The sequence below is a fragment of the Lineus longissimus genome, chromosome 1 (assembly GCF_910592395.1).
Source record: "Lineus longissimus chromosome 1, tnLinLong1.2, whole genome shotgun sequence".
Taxonomy (NCBI): domain Eukaryota; kingdom Metazoa; phylum Nemertea; class Pilidiophora; order Heteronemertea; family Lineidae; genus Lineus; species Lineus longissimus.
Window position 1 is genome coordinate 21,881,941 of NC_088308.1, and position 22,065 is coordinate 21,904,005.

General features: G+C 40.5%; 1 protein-coding gene across 10 annotated transcripts in view; it reads right to left on the reverse strand.

Moving 5' to 3' along the window:
• Positions 1–20,728, reverse strand: part of LOC135492075 (paired box protein Pax-5-like) — a 77,385-nt gene extending 56,657 nt beyond the window's left edge. For 3 of the 10 annotated variants that reach the window (XM_064778264.1, XM_064778288.1, XM_064778228.1), the window contains exons 1-7: positions 19,526–20,199; positions 19,239–19,431; positions 12,763–12,873; positions 11,948–12,022; positions 11,697–11,747; positions 11,289–11,360; positions 577–609 (exon numbers count right to left, since the gene is read on the reverse strand). In XM_064778264.1, coding sequence (XP_064634334.1) covers positions 577–609; positions 11,289–11,360; positions 11,697–11,747; positions 11,948–12,022; positions 12,763–12,873; positions 19,239–19,305 — 409 coding nt within the window. In that variant the 5' untranslated portion in view covers positions 19,306–19,431; positions 19,526–20,199. The other 7 variants (XM_064778279.1, XM_064778254.1, XM_064778236.1 and 4 more) reach the window with 6 other exon arrangements.
• Positions 20,729–22,065: the final 1,337 nt, after the last annotated feature.

A 22,065-nucleotide genomic window follows, 5' to 3' on the forward strand; every position in this document is an offset into this window, starting at 1 on the left:
GTTAACAAGAGGGTGAATAGCCAGCCGAGGGAAGGTCGGGGGATTAAGTGCCCCATTTAAAAATCGTAATTTAATGCCGGTGGTTTTAAAGTTATGTTCCTTTTTCTGTCATCCAACAATAGGGCAGGACTAATTTTATAGGGGACTACATTTACTTTCACATCGGTAACAGACCTAGTATTCTCTGACCATGACTAGCTTTCCCCCTCGCAAAACCAGCAACAAAATGCTGGTACTGGTAAACGAGGGAAGCAATAAATTACTGAAACAAGACTTGCATTGTCAGAAAGGCATAACAGGACATGAAAATCATTATATACTTTCCGTTAATGACGTGATCAAAAACGGTACTAACCAGGAATATAATGCACGATATTGCCCAGGCACTGTCATGACCAACTTCTTGAGGAATGTTTCAAAATTAACATGATTATAACCATTGTGCTATACGCATTTATACACGAAACAGGTCAATTTGCAGCTAAAGTTCTCAATGCATTATATTCTTGGACAGTCTTAGCTCCAGTTGCCCTCGGCCGTTCCTGCAACCAAAATTATTCTAAAAAATTGACTCACCCGATTTTGACGAATCGAATTCCATTCCTAGCACTAATAAAGAGAAACAGAAGACAAAGTAGTCCACGATTAGTAACATAAAGTATATTGTTTATTCAAAAACACTTCAACCAGCACTTTTATCACGGATATAAAGAGCAATGGAAGCATAAAATCATTAGGGAAATATCATCGGCGAAAAAAACCCCTGAAATTACCGGATCATACCATACCAAACCCTCCTCACAGCCAAGCATGTATACAACTCGATTCAATTCGTATTTCCGGGCGTACAAGTAAGTAAAGAAGTATGTGTACCGAAGAAGGAAAATGAATAATACAACAGTCCGAATCTCAAAATCTTCCAATCTTCCAACTGACAACCTCGACCCACCTGGTTTCGACAAAACCTATTCCATTCTTGACCGAAGTCAGTCGCGAAGCGCAAGTTTACAATGGCATTCAATGGTCTGTGTAGAAAAGTACCCCTCCCAATGACATCTAAAGAAGTATGTAGCAATTTACCTCTTTCAATCAATCACCTATTGGCGCCGTGTTCGTTTTGGTGTTAGATTCGACATTCGTGACATCAAATAACGGAGGCAAACACACCATTCCACCTGCTGAATGATTTGGTCGTGTTCACAAAGGCCTGTGTACACATGCAAAGGAGGACGTCCAAATAGTCAGCCATGTTGCAGCGGTGACAACACGATTTACCACAAGAAAAATGCCACTTTATGACGTTTTTTTCCGTTGTGATCTGTCAGTCACTTAACAAGAGAAGACGATATCTTCCGAAGAAATTGTTCGTATCTGTTGGGGACGTGCATTCCTAAATCATATTTCGATGGAGGAGACATGCTTTTAATAGTTGTTGCCTACTTCATGTTACATTTGGAAATTCACTTGTCCGTTATTTTTTTCAAGTCTTCTGCGCCAGTTTTCAGCGGGGGACCGATGTTTATCCTCATGGACTGTCAAGAAGTCCTAGATGGCCAAGGAAGTCGCTGGTCATTACCCAAGGTGCGGTAGCCACTGCAGCGGATTCCAAACGTATATCTGAACGTAGGACCTTCTGTCATGTCTATACATATGTATAACGACCATTACCAGTTATGCTGGATGTCTGACGTGCCTTCACATTGGGAAGCTCTTACAAACGCACGTCCGACAATTGATGTATACGTGTACCAATTTCGGACACGCACTCCTCAAAACATCGATTATTTCGGAGTGCCTGAATATGCCGTGTTCAGTATTCAGAATTTGCACCCTGCCTTTCCTTCCAGGCTTGGTATTTTTTCAATACTTGAAGAATTTTTCTGGCGGTCCGTGTGGCGATCTATTTATTCCCTTGGGCGATGGGTAGAAGTGAACACGCGACTAATCAAGATGTCACCCCCATCTTACCTACTCTTACCACACGTTACACCTTATTCTTCACGGAAGATCACCAATAAATACACCTGTCTTTCCTGCATGGCTGCGCCTCTATAGCAAGTGCCTACTCTTGACGTGAGGAATTCTCCAATTGCATCATTTCCGTCAAATTTTCGGTACGCCAAACCACAAAGTAAAAAAGCACGAGAAGGGATAAAATACAACGCTCAGCGAATGAAAAGACACCTCTTACACTTGACCAGTTTTATCTTGACGATTTGCTATGATTACCATGGTCTACCACCATTCGAAAGTCGGAGTGATCATTAATAGCTTCGTGCGTATTCTTCAAGGAAAATTAGTCCAAATGGCTCGGACTTCTTGACGCCACCAATGATCTTGTCTATTATTGAGCACAATTACTATTACTTGAGCAATCGTGGTTTGGAGAAAAGAAGGGTCTGGTTCCGACATGAATACTATCATGTAGTTTGTCAAACATTTTTATAACTAATTCGTAGAAAGTTATTTTAAGGTGTAATTTTCATCGTACTCAACTACCCGTCCCCCAGTCAAAATATTTGCACTAATAATCATAGAAAGTACTTTTACTGTGTTATTGTTTGCGAAGGTGTATTCACGACTTGTTCTGGGACAGGTCAGGAGGAGCATTAGTACTGTCATATTCATCAATGTGGTATACGATAGCGCAGTGTCAACCCCAGGCTTTGTGTGGCTTAAATAGTGACAACTTGTTGTAAGGGGTGTTGAGTCGGAACATGATCCCACAAACAGAGGTGCAAGTGCATTAACCATTTGTAAGCAGCATGGCCACGGAAAATGAACGGTTTCTCTTAGATTCGGAGTAACACCTGCGTAACGCCTCAAAAGGAGCCTTCAGATTATTTGCTACTGTTCACAAACTATTCAACAAAAATCTGAGTTTCCTTCAGTTAAAAAAGTTAACTCCCCCAGTAAAAAAGCACATCGCTTTCAAGTTCTTATACGCTTCCAAAATGTTATATTAAAGAAATACGATGCCTGCCAGAAATGGCTGATTCACACTAAGCACTATTGAAATGGGCGGAGACCAAACGACTCTATTTGCTTCTATGGATCAAATATCGTTAGAAATAATCATTTCACTAGTTACACCATCACTGTAATTCACGCTGTTGGAAACCCTTTGATGACAGGTGAAGATTTGAGATACATACACTTTTCTGTGATCAGTTTTCTGACATCAAGATTCACAGCCTTTCATACTGAAAAATCAGCATTGAGTATAGTAATCAACTTTTAAGAACCACTTCGCAACAAAAGCGTTATGATTATATAGAAGCTGTTCAAAACTTCTAAAACTGCCGATGGTCTGTTAAAAGACGGCTTGAGATACGGCGAGTAATATACATCGATTGATTACGGGGTTCTTGTGGTCATGTTTGCTAACACAGCACAAGATGTGGCCCTCCTCCCCATTGTAGGGCGGGTCCGTCTCTCACGGCAGACGACATTCTCCCACGGTCCAGAGGCCACATTGTGTACATCCATCTCAAGGCAAGTTTGCTTCAAAACTAGGCACATTTTACAAATGGCGCGTACAGGATGCACAGATTCTTCTCGTGAGATGGACCCCGTCCCTTACGTGATATTTTGACCTCGGAATAATATGAGAGGTGTGAAAGGGACTTCTGTTGACTCCAGAACAATGGCGCCAGTGATCGTGGCAGTGGTTTGGGGACTCGGGCACCTGACGCGAAATCGACCGCGATCAAAGTTACGTAAGCAAGGCAAAGAAATGATTGGGGATTTAGAGATTAAATCTGAAGTCGCCCGAGGAGGATGTGATAGATCTCGAGGCGATTTCTTCCTGGGTTTGGGGAATGAAATTTTGGATTTGAGGTAACGAGTGTGGTTTGCTTGTCACCATATTCTGACCGCTCTCAAGATAATGATGATTTCAGAAGTTTTGGATGCTGTGAATAGAACTTGACTGGTGAAATTTATCATATGGCTCGTTTGAGATGGGAGATATGGCAGAGAACAGTTGTTGCAATGCATCAGTGAGCGGCAAAGCTTTGACCACAGAATGACCACTCTCAGTTAAAGTTTCATCAAACGCAAATTGTATTCAAAACGGATTTTCACTATGAATAGTTATTTGAACACCAGTAGCGCTTACACTTGTACACAGTATGTATGGCCAATGATGGCGAACAGTTGCCGGTTTCGAAGATGATGATTGAATTTTCAGTAGCAAAGCCATCAACACTGTTAATATGAACCCAGCACTGCACGAACTCGTCCATAACAAGTCGATGTCCTTTAGGTTAAAAGTCCGATCAGACAGAAACTGTAGATATAGAGGTAAATACTTCGTCTTTGCAAGTCGGTAAACAACATCTCTCCTGCAGTGATCGCAAAAAGATGATTGATAGGAGAAGAATTGATGAACTCCACCAAGCTTCACAAGCGAGCACAAAGCGTGTTGAAGAACACAGCTGGCTTTCTTTGCTAGAATGTGAAATTCGGGGGTGCCTGCCTATACACTGAGCCAACTTTCCCATAGAAAATTGAAATAAAGCTTTTGAAGAAGATTCATGAATGAAAATATAAGCTTTCGTCAATTGTTTCTTGTACTTTATCGAAACTGTTTTCATCTCGACGTGATTCTCCCTTTGCTTGTATTCCCCCTTGAAAAGATAGCAATGTGAGGATCGTTTTCTTTGCGTCAGTCTACTTTTCCGACACGACCTAATCTGTTCAACAATTAAGGACATGATTTGTCTTGAAATAAGCCGTTTTATATTTGAATTGGGAAACAGTCAAAATTGAAGTAGAATACAAGTGAGAGTAACGATCATGAGTACTCGGATTACTTGTACATGTACTTGCACTAAAATATCGAACTCGCATAAGCCGGATTTATACATAACTAAGCGGTTTCAAAGTGTTTGTTCCAAGTATATTGGTGATGCTTATGACGTAATATAGGGAACATTGGCCAAAAATGTTGGTCATGCCGAGTCCGATATGACAGTTTTACTGTATGTTATATACTTAATGTAACCTAGACCGTGATATGTTGCGAAGTGATTCGAAGTCTCTAAAAAAAAACCAATCAGAAAGTTTCTTCTTAAGGGGTACCCTATTCGTATTTACTGGTGCCTCAGGAAAATAGAAATGCCGCTATACACAACGATGATGGGCAATTATTATTCATGCGAATTTGTTGAAACTTGCTATTTGAAATATTTCAATATCTGTCTAGACAACGGCAATGTTGAAATTTATATTCAGGTAGTACGAAGTAAAAAAATTCAAATTCAAATAACAAATTTCAAATGTTTAACGATTGGCGTAGGCCTTTAATGCGAGTGGCCTCTGCCGACGTTTGAAGATACGGTGATTACCGGCAATTTCACATTCTTACGAATAGAATGCCTTCTTTCAATTTTTTATTATCAAAATCAAAAGACGCCAAAATTGGCAACGTCAAGCTTTAAATAGGCCATTAATATGAAAGCTATAGTGCCCAAGTGATTCACTTCAATTCCCACGCAGGGTAAATGGAAAAAAAATTGTGTGAAAATCTGGAAAAAATAACCTGCGAATGTAATAAGCAGGGAAAATTAGTTGAAAGTGCCTGACGTTTAGCAACACAAGAATTTCACAAGAAGAATTTTAGGTGTGCTGAGTTAAAAGACTTGACCTGTGTGCGTGGGCTAACGGTATTGAGATACTGAGTTATTTTTATGTCTTGTTTTCAAGCGTTAGAAATATTTTGCTGATGAGTGCGCCTTAGAATTTTGCTAAGTTTTCTAATTTTGTCCGGAGTCGCCAAGATTAGTGATATACCCGGCCAGGCACGGCGCCAAACAATATCGCGGGCAGGTTTCATTCCAAGAAAAGTAATGTTTATCATAAAATGAAAAATATTTCTTTTCAAAAATAGGCCATCCCTGTCATGATATTATGACTGAATATTTACCTCATTCTGGCAGTAAACGTCTGGCTTGATTTCTTAAAAGCTTTGTCAAAGTTTTTATTCCCCTGGGCGATTTCTTGAACTCCTTCGTTAGTACTGGTGCGCTTTTAATTAAGTAACCAACTTCGCCGCTTTGACAATCGAAATATCAAATCGACGCGTTCGACTCTCATTTACTGAATGGAAAATGCATTTTCATTTGAAGCTAAAAAAATACCAATTGTTGACGATTTTTACGAAAATTGTATACAAATCAATAAAAATTCACCAAACGACGAGACCGCTACACATGCATAAACACCCCACCCTTTTCCCTTTACGCGCCAAGGAACAAGATCTCCAGCTTCGGTCCGGTCCCTATTTTAAGAGACACTTGTGGCAAGGCAAGGTGTCATCAACTTGTCAACAGCTTAATCCGGGAAATTTGACCCTCTCGTCTGCTACTGCCGAGGTGTCAATCATAAATTGCAGATGCACCGAACAACGTGAGGTTTAGAATGAAGCTGCAAACACCGATTTTGGATGGAAAAAAAGAGATTTTGCGGACGGTTTTCAAGCTCATCTCAACAAGAAAATTGGGTGATCAGTTTGAATGTTTCATTGCCACGCAAACAAGAAAGTTCAATATACTAAAGGTTAGGGCAACAGTAACTAAAATTGGCCAGAAGGCCATGCTGTGCCCTCGTAACTCGCCCATCAAATCCGACTGACCTGGCCTCTTATGGCCACTGTCTAAAGTGGTACATTGTCCCTGCATCTGAGCCCGTCAATGAAGATGACAGATATTATCCATCAGGTGTCTAAGATCATCAAGGCCAACAGGACACCCCGCGTTCGTACCGAGTCCCTAACACAGGCAAGATGCTATCAAAGAAGCTGAGAGCTTAATTTACTACCCTGGTCTCCTTTTAGGGCACCATGACCAGGGCTGTCTATTATGTACGGTATTCGACACCCATGACTATTCATCTTTGGACAGCCGAGACGTGACCAGCACTGAACCGTCTTGCTTATGTTTAAGGTGCACATTTGTTCACAGCAGACACATTCCATTTCTTTGCCAAATGTTTCGAGGAAGGAGTAAAATAAATCTGTAAACATTCGTTGGTGAATAACCAAGAATTATTATGGCTACTCCAGCACATCTTTCTATCGGAAACGCATCAATTGCTTGCTTGATATCAACTTTAGATGTTGGATTCATTCCAGTTTGCATCTAATGAGCTGCGGTGAAGCCAACTTGGCCAAATGAGAAAATACTGAAAATCATCTTGGCCCGTCTGAGGACGATATGTTGGCAAAGCTAGAGTGCACACACACAGTCCTATGTGAATTATGACCGCCCCTTTGCTACAATCTCTCTCTACATTTCTTTGATCCCCTGGATCGGTAGCCATTACCAGCTGGGTAGTTGACAAACTGGTAGTGCGGATCCATCTTTGGCTGGTACGAGGGCATTGGCCTGGTCCGTATGGCTGTAAATCGTAACAGTAGTTATCAGAGTTGCTGAGACTGCGAGCGAAAGGGACACGTAACTGTAAACTGCTCACTTGCAATAGCTCACCACGACAAATGGTTTTAACTGAAATGAGCTTTAGACTGGAACTGATCAGCGCATTCACTTGATACCTCCTGTTATATATACTTGTTGTGGTTCAACACCTTTGAGATGGCTCAGTAGACATCTAAGCAATGATACCCTTGGTTAATTCAGCCTAACCGTTGAAAGCCATTCGCCAGCCTTAACGAGGACAAGTTTTTCGATGATTTCTGCTTGTGTCACTGCCTTTGAATACGGGTTATGGTATCATTGGTGTAAATACTGTGAAAACATTTTGTTAATATTGTAATTAACTTGCTAAACTGTTCTGGGCTGCTGGGCACAGTCAGATAGTGATTCGCATCGCTACTTGCGCGGCACGCTTACAGTGATAGTGCACCGCCGAGAAAGGCTTTTCGTTCGCTATCTTGAATGTCGGGTTGGTCCGATGATATAGGAAATGCTTGACCTTTACATCTCCTTTTCATGCCAAGGTTAACCAGTCGCACGGTCGGCTTGCGGAAGCTACTCACACGTAACTGTGCTTTTGACATTTTACTCAGGTATAAGTGATGATAAAATACCTCGCCATTGTAGAATGGTTTATATGAATTTTCAACTCAGCAAGAAATATTTCGCTCAGTCTTTCAGCTCTTAATGATTGTAGACTTCGAAAGAGGACACATTTTCGTGATCAAGGTAATGACAGATCTTTTATCATAAAGACAGTGTTTGCTGGGGATCGTGAATACGCTTTTACGTGCCACGAGGTTGAATATGAGTCTCAGTTTACCGGCAGAGCTGCGAAGCCATTTTCTTCAAGAATTTCGAAGGATATTCTCTCTGCAAAAACACTGACCTCCATTACACCATGAGGTCCCGATTGTGCATCTGGCGCGTGATGGGTATCAGAATCACCAAATCCATCAGCGATCGATCGGTCACCGCAATATCTACAGAAAAACAAACGAATCGTGGAGTAGCGGAGCAAAAAGAGTGGCCTTCGTTGGCAGTCACTTCAGGATGTACATCTGTAGTTCCGCGGCTGCACGGGTCAAAGTGCACTGTATTAAGCCCAAAGTCCAGAAATTCGTAACATTTTACGTCAGGGTGCCGATTGTCCAGGATGGCCTATACGCCATCCCCCGATTGACGCCGGCTATTGTCAGAAAACCATGGAAACAGAAACATCCCAAGAGTGTCATGAAAACAGGCCACCGGCAATTATAACTCACGAGGTGTGGTTCTGAAAATTTGTCAGGCTGTGCCTGTTGCTTGCCGGGGCATTAACCCACTTCTGAGGGGAGCTCCGCAATTATCTGGTCATAAAGCAGTAGGGAACAGGTTCACCACTGAGTTTCATTGAAAAGATTGATGTAGTCAGGATATCATTCTTTCCTGGCGACATCGGGCAGGTTTTGCTTGACAAAAGAATGGGACGTTACCATAAGGAATAAAGAATAAATTTTACGGTATAGTGAAAGATTTTTCAAAAGCTCATATCGTCGTGGTCTACTTTTAGATTGTGTTTTGGTGATATAGTGAATTGTGACTTCGCCCAGAATTTTGATACGAGTTCTATTTACAAAGTTCAGTTTAAGTAGAGTGAGTTATTTATCTGTCATCTCGAACGTTGAGGTTCGGAAAGGAATCATTACGACACTCTGTATCAACCAAATACCCCCCCCCCCAAATTTTTTTTTCAATATTGACATATGTCCTTGTCACATGTAACTGCCAATCAACCCATTTAATGACCAATTGCACTTAATATACCTCCCACGGCTGAAGTCGTTTAGTAGGTATTTTCGCCAAGGCAGAAACATATTCTTGCCAAGTGGAAGATTGGCCCGCAGATAACATGGCAGCTCAATGTATTGGCCAGGGGCGTAATAGGTTAGAACCTTCGACTCAGACGATGCCTATCTGTGACGAAACGTTGCCAATAACCAAAACAATTGATTCCACAAAGATTTTTTTTCCATTCATAAACGCACCGGTGTATTTTGTAGATCATATCAAATGATTGTTTTTATCTGGGATGTCATTTAGAAAACACCCTAGAATCAACTGCGATCTCTATCAAAAAGTTCCTTAATACACCAATTACTCTCATCGTCTGTTTATGATGTAACACGCGGTCTGATTGGTCGATTAATCACAAGGTTAACCAGTGGCATAATTCCAAACATTTTCAAATACATGTTGCACACTGGACTCACTCGTGTTATATTTTGAAGTTTTCCGTCAATGTAGCAATTTGTTGGGTTTCCAAATGAATTTTTGGACGGATATTACGGAGGCAGTGTAAAGACGTCACAATAGAACTGAAGGTTTCCCATGACCTTTTATACTGGGACCGGAGAGAAGTCACCTACGAGACAAAGTTTATAGCCAATCATTTCCTGATAGAGTTCCACAACACCCAAAAACAGAGTGACCTCGTCCTCAAGAAATGCCACAAATGCAAATAATTTGCTACACTCTAACTTTGGGACGTTTTCAAGTTTTGGAACGTTTTATAACATATGGTATGGTGTTAAAATGGGACAAATTTCAAGGCATTATTCGCTGGGAAGAATGTTGGGACGGTTTGAATGCCAATAATTTAACGCTTTTCTCTCACCAAACATGTTTTCAGGAATAGGCAGGTCTGGACAATGTTGTCTTTGATGGCAAAAGCGTTTACACAGGTGCTGAATGTCCACGAAACTTCACTATAGAAAAGAGATACAATTGCCCAAGAAAGGTCGCATCATTCTGAAAGGAGAAACTCGGGTAAATACACACAACATGGTGACAGGGAATACAAATAGTTGTTGCTCGGCGTCTCCGCTCTTCGAGTATGGCTCTGTTGTTGGTTGAAATCGCGGAAAGGGGGGAGATAATTAGAGGTGTGCAGCGGGAGGGAAGATGGCAGGGGTCAAAATATGTGCAAACCAGAGCTCTTTAGAAAATAAAGAGATTTTGTTGGCCGAAAGCCCCTAAAGGTTTTTCAGTTCAGAAACTCATACCAAAATCCCTTTCGTTCGAAAACTCAAAAACCTTTATTTCTAGTTTGGCACGAGTAGCAATCCATCCGTGGATACCACAGAGGAGTGTCAGCTACATCACAGGAAAATGAGAATTTGATGAGCAGAATGATACTAAAACAGCATTTGGCATAAAATCATATACAACAGTGAAACAGTCGAAGCGCATTCTCTTCTGTCGCCGCAGTGGTAAGACGTTGGCGAGACTAAAGCTTTCTTGATGAGCTTGCAAATAATGGGTCATTCATTTAGTACATACATGTAGTACATGGTACACATGATGTACCGATTTTTGATTCCCCCTGTCATCCTGCATACGCTAGAGCACAGGCTCCCACAAGCGTACGTACGCAAAAACCTGCGTACGTACGTAAAACCTGCGCAAAAAGATCAGTCGATACTGGTATAGTGTACTCAATAGTACAGTGGATGTCGTCATGTGGAATTAGCTTCTTATTGTACAAAGTGAATCTATGATCTCATCTTTTCTACACACATATGCACATGTACATGTACATGATGGCATTTTACGGTCAATATAAATGTCCAAATTAATTTTCAATCTCCCTAACACACATGTACGCACGCTTACGCCAAATTGACCGAAACGGATTGCTTCCCCTTAGTACGTACTAAATGAACGGCCCCTATTAAGAAGGCGAAGGGATTGGCGGGATGATATATTGCGTGACGTCATCATCATGGTCTTTGTTTTATCATCATCATCATCATCATCATCATCATCATCATCTGTTGGTACTACTCTATGTTAGATATGTTTTTGACTCACCCTTTTTCAAGTTGGTTGTGAAGCCCTGTGGTGTGATGAGGTGTTGAGGTACATTCTCCAAATGGTGGGTTTCTGGAACGGGACGAGAAAAAAAGATTACAAGAATGTGAATAATGAAAAAAAAATGATTATAAGAACGTGATAAAAAGAAAGGACACCTAAATTGTTTGCGAACGTTATATTCTTTATTCCAAATAATGGTACATGTACTTCCAACAAAACTGAAAATACACCAGAAATTTGCAAAAATGCCATACCATGGCAACAGAGCTACCCTTGCGAAATTTAACCGCCCGATACTCTAATAATTCGAAGAGTTTTTTGCGGGCTTCTCTCGGTAACTCGAAACCCTCCTCAGCGCCAGTACTAGTACTATGCCTGTACATTTGAACAACGCCAAATGCTCACCTGTCTTTAAGCTAATCGGCTGTCCTATTGTCTCCAGTTCATGATATGGGGCTAGAAAAGATGAAAGGCATAGAAAATGATCGGGCCATCTATTATGATGCAACTTATATGATCGAGTCAATAATTATGATGGACATACATGTATGACATACTTTAATCCAGCATATTCAAAACCTTTTTTTAAAATCGATCTCTCTAGTTAAAAAACTATGAGGACACTCTGTCATTTTCGCATTCTTTTTTATGCATACCCTTTTTCAAATTGCTGTTCATGTCTGTGTCCTGAAGCGCATGTGCCTCTTCACTTTCTAACTCAGTATAGCGAACTGAAAAACAAAGAGATCACGGTAAATTTAAGAAAAAGCCTCAATCATGGATGTGAAAATCTTTGCTTTAAAAAATATAGGCTTACATTTGTCATTCTCAGTCATGTCTACACTCTTAGAATGAAAGTTTTCTGAGCTTTTGAAAAACATTCAATTTAAAGGTTTTTCGTTCAACACAAATATGCATCATGTAGAGGTTTTTCAGCGAAATAAAAAAAAAAGGTTTATCAGAATCTCAATGAAACCATGAGGGCATTTTTATCATGAAAAATTTCTAATGCATTATTGTATTGGCCGAAAAAAACCTTTGAAGTTTAAGAAAAAGTTGCATCAAAACCTCAAAAACCTTTTTTTCTAAGAATGAACACGCAATCACACCTCAGAAAAAAGGTCCGCAGCGGTATTTTTAATTCACCATTAAAAAAAGGTGATTCGAGGTCACGATTTACACGGGTTTCAATAAAAACCGTTTACATCACGCAACCAAATAATTGAGAGAAGAATTGAAAACACAGCTGGCTGAGGTAACATTCATTGTTTCTTTTAAACCGTCTTTTACCAGTGCCGCAGTATCTAATAGGTTTCTCTTTGTTCTAATTGGTTTCGATTCTGACCATCACGCCAAGCCGCAGCAGCTTTGTTCAGTTGCACCAGAGTCTTACAATAAGTTTATATTGAAAGACTCTGGTTGCACCTTTCGACACTTTGAAAGAGTACGGTAATAAGAGTTTTCGGCTTACCCTTCTGAACGTTACTGTTAACATCGGCAGCAACGTATACTGCGTGCGGTTGATACTGATGGGTCTCCATTTGTTCTGCCTTGCTGGCCTCTGACATGTCGATAGCCCCTTCTGTAAACATAAAACAAAAGCACTTTTAATCCAACAGTTAACCTGATGTTAAATTTGAAACGAATGTCTTTTCCTACATTATTATCCAGCGAATTCTCAGAGCCGCCCACCCTGAAACTCTGATGAAGAATATCGGGATATCCGAGTTCTATCTTTTGTCCACAAATTTATAAAATTTATAAAATTCATGATATTCTTTTGTATGGATATCGAACGGATGTCTACATTGATTGAAAAAAATTATCCAATCTTGGCTTCTTTTATAAAACAAAATAGACAGACAGTATATCATTGGCCATCCTAAAATCGTTCAATACAAATGAGCGAAGCATTCAAGTTTACAGAAAAACGTGATGACAATAATTTCGGAAATGGTACACAGAATTGGATTATCAACAAATCTTTATTTTATAGTAGCTTGACAGGATTGATATTTAACCAATATTATTTGCAAAACGACGAACCAGAGACATATGTTAAGCATAAGGTAGCGTAACTATTTGCGTTTACTCAAACATTTTAATGAAAAAGTATTTGCTCGAATGAGTGAGTGCTTTCATATGTGAAGTAGTAAATAATTTTGCGCGAGTTGGTGGCCAGTTTTCGACCAAATACGGCAGCAGGTCAGGCAATTATGATATGTTGCGATATCTTGGGATATTGACCTGTGGGCATGGGGTTTGATCCTTCTTCTTGTCAATAAGTGCTTCACCCATTGATTCCAGTCCTTGATATGAGCTAGTGTCATGCTTCGGGGATTCGAATCGGCCACAATACTACTTCAAGCCATCCGTGGTTTGCCTTTCGTCTGCAGCAGAGCGCGGACCGGCACACGCCAGCAAACAGGCGAGTGAGACCTTGGAACGTATGGTAGTGGTTCCAGGTCATTTCCCTACCTAAGTTAAAAGTAAATTCGCTATTTTGTCTATGCAAACATGGTCATTGTTGATAAAGTGTAGGAGGGAAAGGTTTACAAGAAAGGGAAAGGTTCTGTTTGAGCTGCGCCAAGGAATCCCCACTGATCTCACTCGAGTGGAAATGTCAAAGTGAAAGCGAGCGTAACGTATCACTTCATTGCAAATAAAAGATTACTGAAACTATTAAAATGGTAAATATTACATTTGTAGCTCAATTGGTGCATGATAGGTTACAGTTGGTGGTCAACCATGAGACTACTGATGCTCATTTTGCAGCCAATAAGTAGGTCTGGCCCATATTTTTTGTAAGAATAAGACCGTAACGATATAAACATTGCCGACCTTGCCCACCATTGACTTTGCACTGCGAGACCTTGTATCATACTATGCCTAAATTTTCTTGCTTTTATGCGATTGAAAAGGAAGGTTTAATTGAAGGTGAGAAGAATACTGGAGGATTCTAAAAATATATCAAATCATATGGAATACTACATTTTTATGACTATAAATCGTATCACTGTTGGTAAAGCTTTTCTTAAAATGGGAAACGGATTTATCTTTCTCAAAATGTCTTCTCAAAGCTTCTTTATGTCCAAAGCGATGTTTTCATCGACATCATAGTCAAAATAGGGCCGATATGGAAGCTATCGTGCTTTAAAAAGGATTTTGTATTGCCCCATGGAGTAACTGGGCGAAACACAACGAAACATGAATTCATATTCAAACTCAACTGCAAAATCTTTTTCAGGCCACACAATTCATGTAATTGATATCTCCAGGCAGTTATACTTGGAGATCAACATTGCTGGTGACCGAAAATTCTTGAAGGTTGTTTCATTTTCCTTCGATTAAAGTGTAGTTTACCTTTCATGTGAGCGCCTGTCTTTACCGCTCCCACAATTCATACAAAGACCAAATAGAAAATGTGAATTTCCGAAAATATTACAAAGCAATCTTTAGTTTACAGCACAAAGGCTTATTCAAATGCTGATATTGATGACTCCACCGCATTGCCAATAAAATGTCTCATGATTCGAACTTGGCTCTAACAACTTTGATGCTAATTCACTATACGTCAAATAAAATCATATGAAATTGTATACATGTGTGATAATGGTATAGTTCTGATAGAATACGAAACAAGGCCTGGGGGTCTTCTGAGGAAATGCTTCCATTCATACCGAGAGCTAGTATGAGACCATATTCAAAAGTTATTATGGGCAGGTATGCACATGCCTCGTGCATGACACTTACCATAAACATTACATTATCTTCCTTTAAAAATGGTATGTCAAACTTGTTAACAAGTTTTTAAAGCTTTACCAGGATATAATAATGGTATATTATATTTGGTTCACTAGTCAAACCCCAGTTGATAATCGCCAAAGACCATTTAGTCGAAAACTCTCAATTCTCAGTTGATTTCATAAAAGAATTATGCACTTGTACAGTGTTACTCCAGCATAGTTTGAGACAGTGTCACATTGAAAGAGTCTGACAAAACGGCCAAAACAAAGCGTTGAAGCTTATGGTCAATGCCCTGAAAATGCATTCTTCTTGTTTCTTGAGATGCAACAAACGAGGAGTATAAAATAGCGTTTTCAGAGCATCTAGGTCATTCTTCAAATGGAATGACAACGCTTTTGGCAAATATTGTTTCTTTCTTCACTTAATGAAGGGGTTGATGTCCAAATTAACCGGCACAATCTTGATGGATCTTTGCAAAGAGTTTATATACATACATGTCTGATCTTTATGATCTCTGTTACTGTTCAGGTAAAAGGCTTGCAATGGACATTAAATGAAAATTCTTGGTTATATCCTAGACCTTCAAAGGGTTTTTTATAACCTTAGTGGTGTATCTGTAATAATGTTCTCATCTAGTCACCTGAAATTGAGTAGCCAATTCACGTGGCGAAACTCAATTACTTAGCTTTTTTCTCGAAGTCATTATCATTAGCATCAAGGATTTCAAGTGTGGGCGTCTCTGCATGAGATAAGGACAAGAAAGGGAAAATTAGCCCTTTCCATAGGGCAGGCCCCTTGTGATTAGCCAAAATGGCCGATTATTAAAAAATATCCCGAAGTGTTATTTCATTCGTTTCATTGCATTTCCTGACAATTCTTACTCTATATAGTATTATAAACTGCTTGATAATCGATGTCACCATTCCTTGTTCCTCTCTTACTTAGCATTAAACACAGCCACTGCTAATTAACCTCTAGTTCTCATCATTGTCAAAGTATTGGTGTTTTATTGTTACAGGAATGGGTTTTTATTGTTATAAGAACTTTTCAACAAGTCGGTTAAGTAAATACGTCCATTAATACGTCCATTAAGAGTATTAAATACAAGGACGAGGGGCAGCTGGAGTCGGTGTGAGTGTTCTCATTAAATCCTACCTACTTTCATACTATACCGGTAGCTTATAAATCACTGCTCCATCATGATAAGCCGGCATTACCTGGTGACAATAGATTCTGTGGGATATTCGTTTTTAATTTGTTTGAGGGTGTGGGACATTTCATAACGTCCTATTTAGCGAAAGCTGTGATATGCCATGTAGTATCGATACAGTATGTACAACATGTAGTAGCTATGGTTTACTCGTCACCACAATACATGTACATGGAGGCCCACGTGTACATGTACATGAAAGTGACACCAAATAATAGGTAGAACGTCGCCTGAGAACATGGATCCTGCATTTTGTTCATCTCCGGATATAAAAGCTACAGGGTACCAGATATCTTCTTGCGCACCGGGATCTCTTCTAATCGTTCTCTCAGACATAACATGGATAACACCTGCATAAAGACAGTACAAAACACTATGTCGACACCACGGCACATCACCAGGAAGTATCGAATGTGTGAATATTTCATGTCAAAACCAACGAAGTGGGCTGACACTCCCTCCGCACTAGTTGGACATAAACATGTGAATTCTGGTGACAATACGGAGAACAATTCGCGACATATTTCGTTACAAACCCCAGGGTTCAGCTGATTATTGGCCTCACCATCTTTAACCGATGGGAGGTTGTCGTTTATGACAAAGATGTATTCATCTGGTAGACAAGTGCAACACAATAGAATGAAAAGTTACTTGGGCAGCAAGTGGAGATATTGTTTGTAGCACAATCAAAAATGATCGCGATAAACCTCTGATAAAAGATGCGAAATTGAACCTAAAAACTCTGCGAAGTTAATAGTTGGGAGTGTGGGAAAGAATGGAATGCCGATAAGACTGTACCAGATTTTCAGATTTTGAGAAAAAATGCGATCTCCAAAGAGTAAAATGAAATTGACAATCAAACTTTTGGGGCAGAAAGCTACATGAAATATGCGATGAACTGCATGGGTTGGAAAGTAAAACCAATGATATTGGTGGTCGCGTAATGTTTTTTTGTGCCAGGGGAACATGCTTACCCCCGATGTCCAACACTACCTTTAAATCTAAGAACAGAATATCTTAATTATTGATAAGATGCAGGAACCTTGGTGGCCAAGGGGGAGGGGGCATGCCGATCAGTTTGTAAACAAAAACTAACTCGTCTATCTTTGAGCGGATGAGGAAGGAGAAGTTAGAAGATTACAATATATGTCAAAACTATACGGTAGTAGGACTACTGCGTCGATCACAATATTAACCTTTTGCCTCGAAGACTCAGAGAATCTCTTGCAGTATGACGCACCAAAGACCAAGAACTCAATGACGATAAGTGACAGATCCGCATCAGAAAACAAGCGGCAGAGCATATCCACTACATGTACCATCGCCAAGTATAACAACTTACCTTGGCCTATCTCATCGCCAGGAAAAAAGAACATTTCTTGTGAGTTTCAGGCAAAGGTTCCTTTGAGAAACGTCCGTCAGCCGTGTAGTCCTTTTTTGAATCGACTCTGAAGTGCTTCTGATCATCAATACACCAATACCAATTCAAGGCTTATCCCTTTTCTGCCACCGCCCAACTATTGTAGCAGAACGGTCTTACGTAATACATACACTACCTTTTCGTGTGACAAGCGTTACGCAACGTGGCTTGCAAAAGTCACGCGTTTGAGATAACTCCATATGTGATAAGTTAATCTCGTATCTCCTTTGGGTAATGAGACCGTGTTTGAAACGAACATGGCCAATTCACTTCATCATGGTTCAGAGAGACAGGTGAAAGTTTGAAAAGTCCTCGTATAGAGGGGTCCGGGGAAAATGATTCTATAATGCGCTGTTTATCTAAGAGGTACTAATACGGTCATGGTCTCTATTAAACCACATACCTTAATCCGTCATCATACAATAGGAGCGAACACCTTTTCCCGGGAGACATGTTATGCTACGCCGAACTTTAACAAGTTTCTCCACCCGAGCATTCTTTTGGCGGGAGGGGGGGGGGGAGGGGGGAGGTAAAGCTGACCTAGTGTCCAGTTTAGGACAAATAGTCTAGGTTTGTATTTGATGACAAACACCTTTACCCAAACATAATTCAAACAACACAGTTTGCAAACTGTACAAACACCATTAATGAGGCGGAGTAAACTTCTCGACGAGGAATGTCGTATATCGTACGTTCATAGATTATGGTGCGATACACAGAATTATTTCCCGCCTTTTCCAAAATCAGTTACGAGAATACATGCTTCAATCAGCAAATATGACCCTTAGACATGCACCTCTACAAAGAGTATTGGGAAAGACAATGCCAGTTATATAATTCATATCAGTAAAATGAAAGTATATTCTCCGTCTACATACCAATAAAATTAAAGATGCTCATATTTTACACAACTTCATTGGATCGAGAATTGGTTGTAAAATTGGACGCCAACGACAGATGCCTCAAAATATCCTCTTAACCTCTCTCAGTATCCCATTTTACAACAAATATAATATTACCAAACCCCATGAAACCATACATGGTAATTTAGCCATTAAATCCTTAAATGTTTCCCCCGAGCCAGCTGCGATGATGCCCCATCACTGGGCGTATGGAAACTCCGACACCGGCCTCACCCCATTCATCGCCAGCATTCCTCCACAGAGGCAGCGAGGACCATGTGCTCGGAGTGATAAATTGGTGTACCCACGCATTCTGGTCGTTCAGGAGAAACAGCTCTCAAGAAACCAAACCTAAAAGCTCGAGACCAATGTTTTGATCTGAATTTGATCACCCATAACCAAATTCATGGATTATTATTGAATTTCACCAGTTCATTGCTTCAAGCATTTCCCGTGTTTACGTCTCGCAAATATTGTCGCTAAATTTATATCCACAAAAAATGAGGTCAAGCGAGACGGACATCTCACTAGTTCGCCATACGGTTCTGAATTCAAAACTTTCTTTAACTTTATCTAAGCAATGAAGGGACTTCTTTAGTTATTGTCCCTAACAGTTTCGCCCCTGCTACTTTCACTATCTCCTGGTTGAATGATGAAAAAGGACCTACCTTCTGTGAGCTTACTGGAGTGAGACATGTTCGGCTTGACTGGTTCTGCTGCAGGTATTGGTTCCATGGCGGTCTGTAGATATCCAAATGGCAAGTGCTACTATACTTGGGCACAGAGCGAGGACTGTTTGATCCGTGGCTAACCAACCGGGACGCTTCTCTTAACCAACAATGTCCGCCGTCAATTGTCCTCCTGGAATGATATCAAACACACAGGTGAGAGCCCTAAAGAAACCCAGTCATCAGAAACCTATAGACCATCGCAATGTCATTGGACCGTACCATACCTGAGGGAGAGTAGGTCCTGGACGGAGGAGGGCAGGACGCGCCTTTCGCCTCTATCGACCCGACGTGAAGGTTGTGACAGGCAGGAATCACAACTGAGGGGATGGGAACTCGACAGTAGGTATCGAGTAAGCACGAATGGTCTCCAGTCACGAGAGGAACAACTTGAGAGAAATTGCGTGCGGACGGATATAATCCTGGCTACCCATCGTGGATATAGATTGCACACACAGTTCTCTTTCTATTCATGTGAAAAGTTGGCTATTGGTTGGAGGCCATTTTCGCGCCATTGTAATGCTAAAATGCGGCGATGAGTCCCATCGTGAATCACTATGCAAGACGTGGTTAGATGACATGTGCTGGAAGCCTTGCAGAGAAGATGACACTTCGAGAAGTGAGGAACTTTCTTCGAAACGCGAGGGAGTTGAGTCGATATCCTCACTAAAACTGCGAGTTTGCAAAAGTTCCCAATCTAATTACGCGAACAGTCAACGCCTCTTCGCCAATCAACACTCCGGAACATATTTCCAAAATTCGCGACAGATTGGCCTACTCCAAGGGAAGTCTGTGTTTGTTTTTAGATTTGTGGACTTACTATGCATGTTTCAACATACAACACTACAGCATTGGTAACTTCTAAACACACAAGTGCTCCCAATTCTTTTCGTATCACAATACTTCCCATTAGAGTCCTACCTCTGTACAGAGAACGTACACCGAAAAAGTAGCTAATCCCTATTCTTCGGATTTCTCCTTTTCAAACGTATGAATATCTTTACGAATAACAAATCATTCTGTCAGCGCTCTCAAGCGCCTTTTCCCCGACTCTGAATGGACCGCGCGCTTGGCGCCATTTACAAATTCAAGAATTGTGATATTTTTGCCAGATGAACTATTGCAGGCAAGAACAGAATTGAAACAAGATTGCTAGCTTCTAAAAGGTCACCTCGCACACCCAGCGTGGGGAAACGACAGCCCAATGTGAGTGTTTAGGTGACGGTGACACGACTCGGTGCCTTATCAAATTGCAAAACAAATACATGTAAATCAACTCACTAATAATGATTGTATTTGTTATTCGTCGAAAACATAAGCTAATTACATGGGTGTTACCAGAAACTGCCATCGCGTTTGAACTGCATTTTGAATTGAGAACTCTAGTGAGAAATGCTAACATAATATTGAAAGAAGGCATCAGGTTCCGGCAAAGGGAGTGAGAAGATTTCATCGCGTGAATACATGTTCCAGGGCAGCTATCAGACCCTAGTCATGAAGACAATACAAAATGTACAAACATGTACAATGTACCGTCAGTTTGATATCCATCACACTAAAGTAACGACGCCCATTCATGTAATACGCTAGTTTACCCAAGGAAGATTTATATGATATCCACGGTTTACTCCGTTATATCAGTTGTTTCATTACAACACCCTGGTTACGCTCATCAAACCCGTGTTCGATATTGAATGGCTGTCGTACTTTCGGCATCACAAAATGACAGGTGACAATTTTTGGTCAAAACATACACATTAAAAATGCAATGTACACCAAAAAACTAAACGAGAAAAAAAATGTTTCAGAAAATCAGGCAGAAAATCAGGCAGAGAATGCCGTGCGAAGTGGTGTCTTTTTATATTGGCCTGCATACCAAAATAAAGTGATGAAAGTTGCAATATTTTTCTCCCATACAATGTATTTGTATAATAACCTTGACCAAGTGAATATTATCCTGTTCCGGTCTGCTACTTGAGTGGCTGGCCTTGCCTTGGTAAACCAATAAAGGCCTGCGTGAAGGCTAAGGGCATTTTCCACGCCCTGGCGCTCGAGCGCTCGTCCGAACAAAATCGGCTAAACCGGGCTAATCCCGCTAAAGAACCGCAAAAACTAAAATTAACTCCGAGGAAACTCAAAAATCCTCTTCATAACTGTTCCTTACCGTGATAATTCGCTGCTTCTTTTCCGATTACTTTTATTCCAAAGATGTTAGCTCCTCTTCGCTGCTCCTGTGCGTTTTGTCTTGGTATTCCTCCCCAGTATTTGGTAAATACCTTTTCCAAGTTTACACCTTTCTTTCCGCAGATGGACTAAAAAGTTCCGCCCTGTTGCTTAGCTCATAATTCCTGCCCAGACTTAGCCAACTTGTTAATGACAGTCATTACCTTGATACCCTCCAATTAACGCCTTAGACACAATTCGGGTGTCTCCAGGGAGCATTTTGGGCATTTAAGCTAGAACGCGCGCTGGGGCCTATCCTACAGCAGGGGAGAAAACAGATTTTAGGTAAAAACACCAAACTGCCAGCCATATGGATAAATAGGATGAAAGTGGTGGTGACATTGAAAATTTGCCAGGCATATTACATGTACTTATAAAAGAATGCTATGATCTATGGAAAAAAATTATACCAGGCATGTCATATCCCCAACAAATTACATGTACACTGCACTTCAATATCCGCAGCAATGTATTATCATAGAAGAAGAATGTTCCAGTACATTTATTTTTTATTGATCCATGCATTAAAATCTCTGAGTGTATC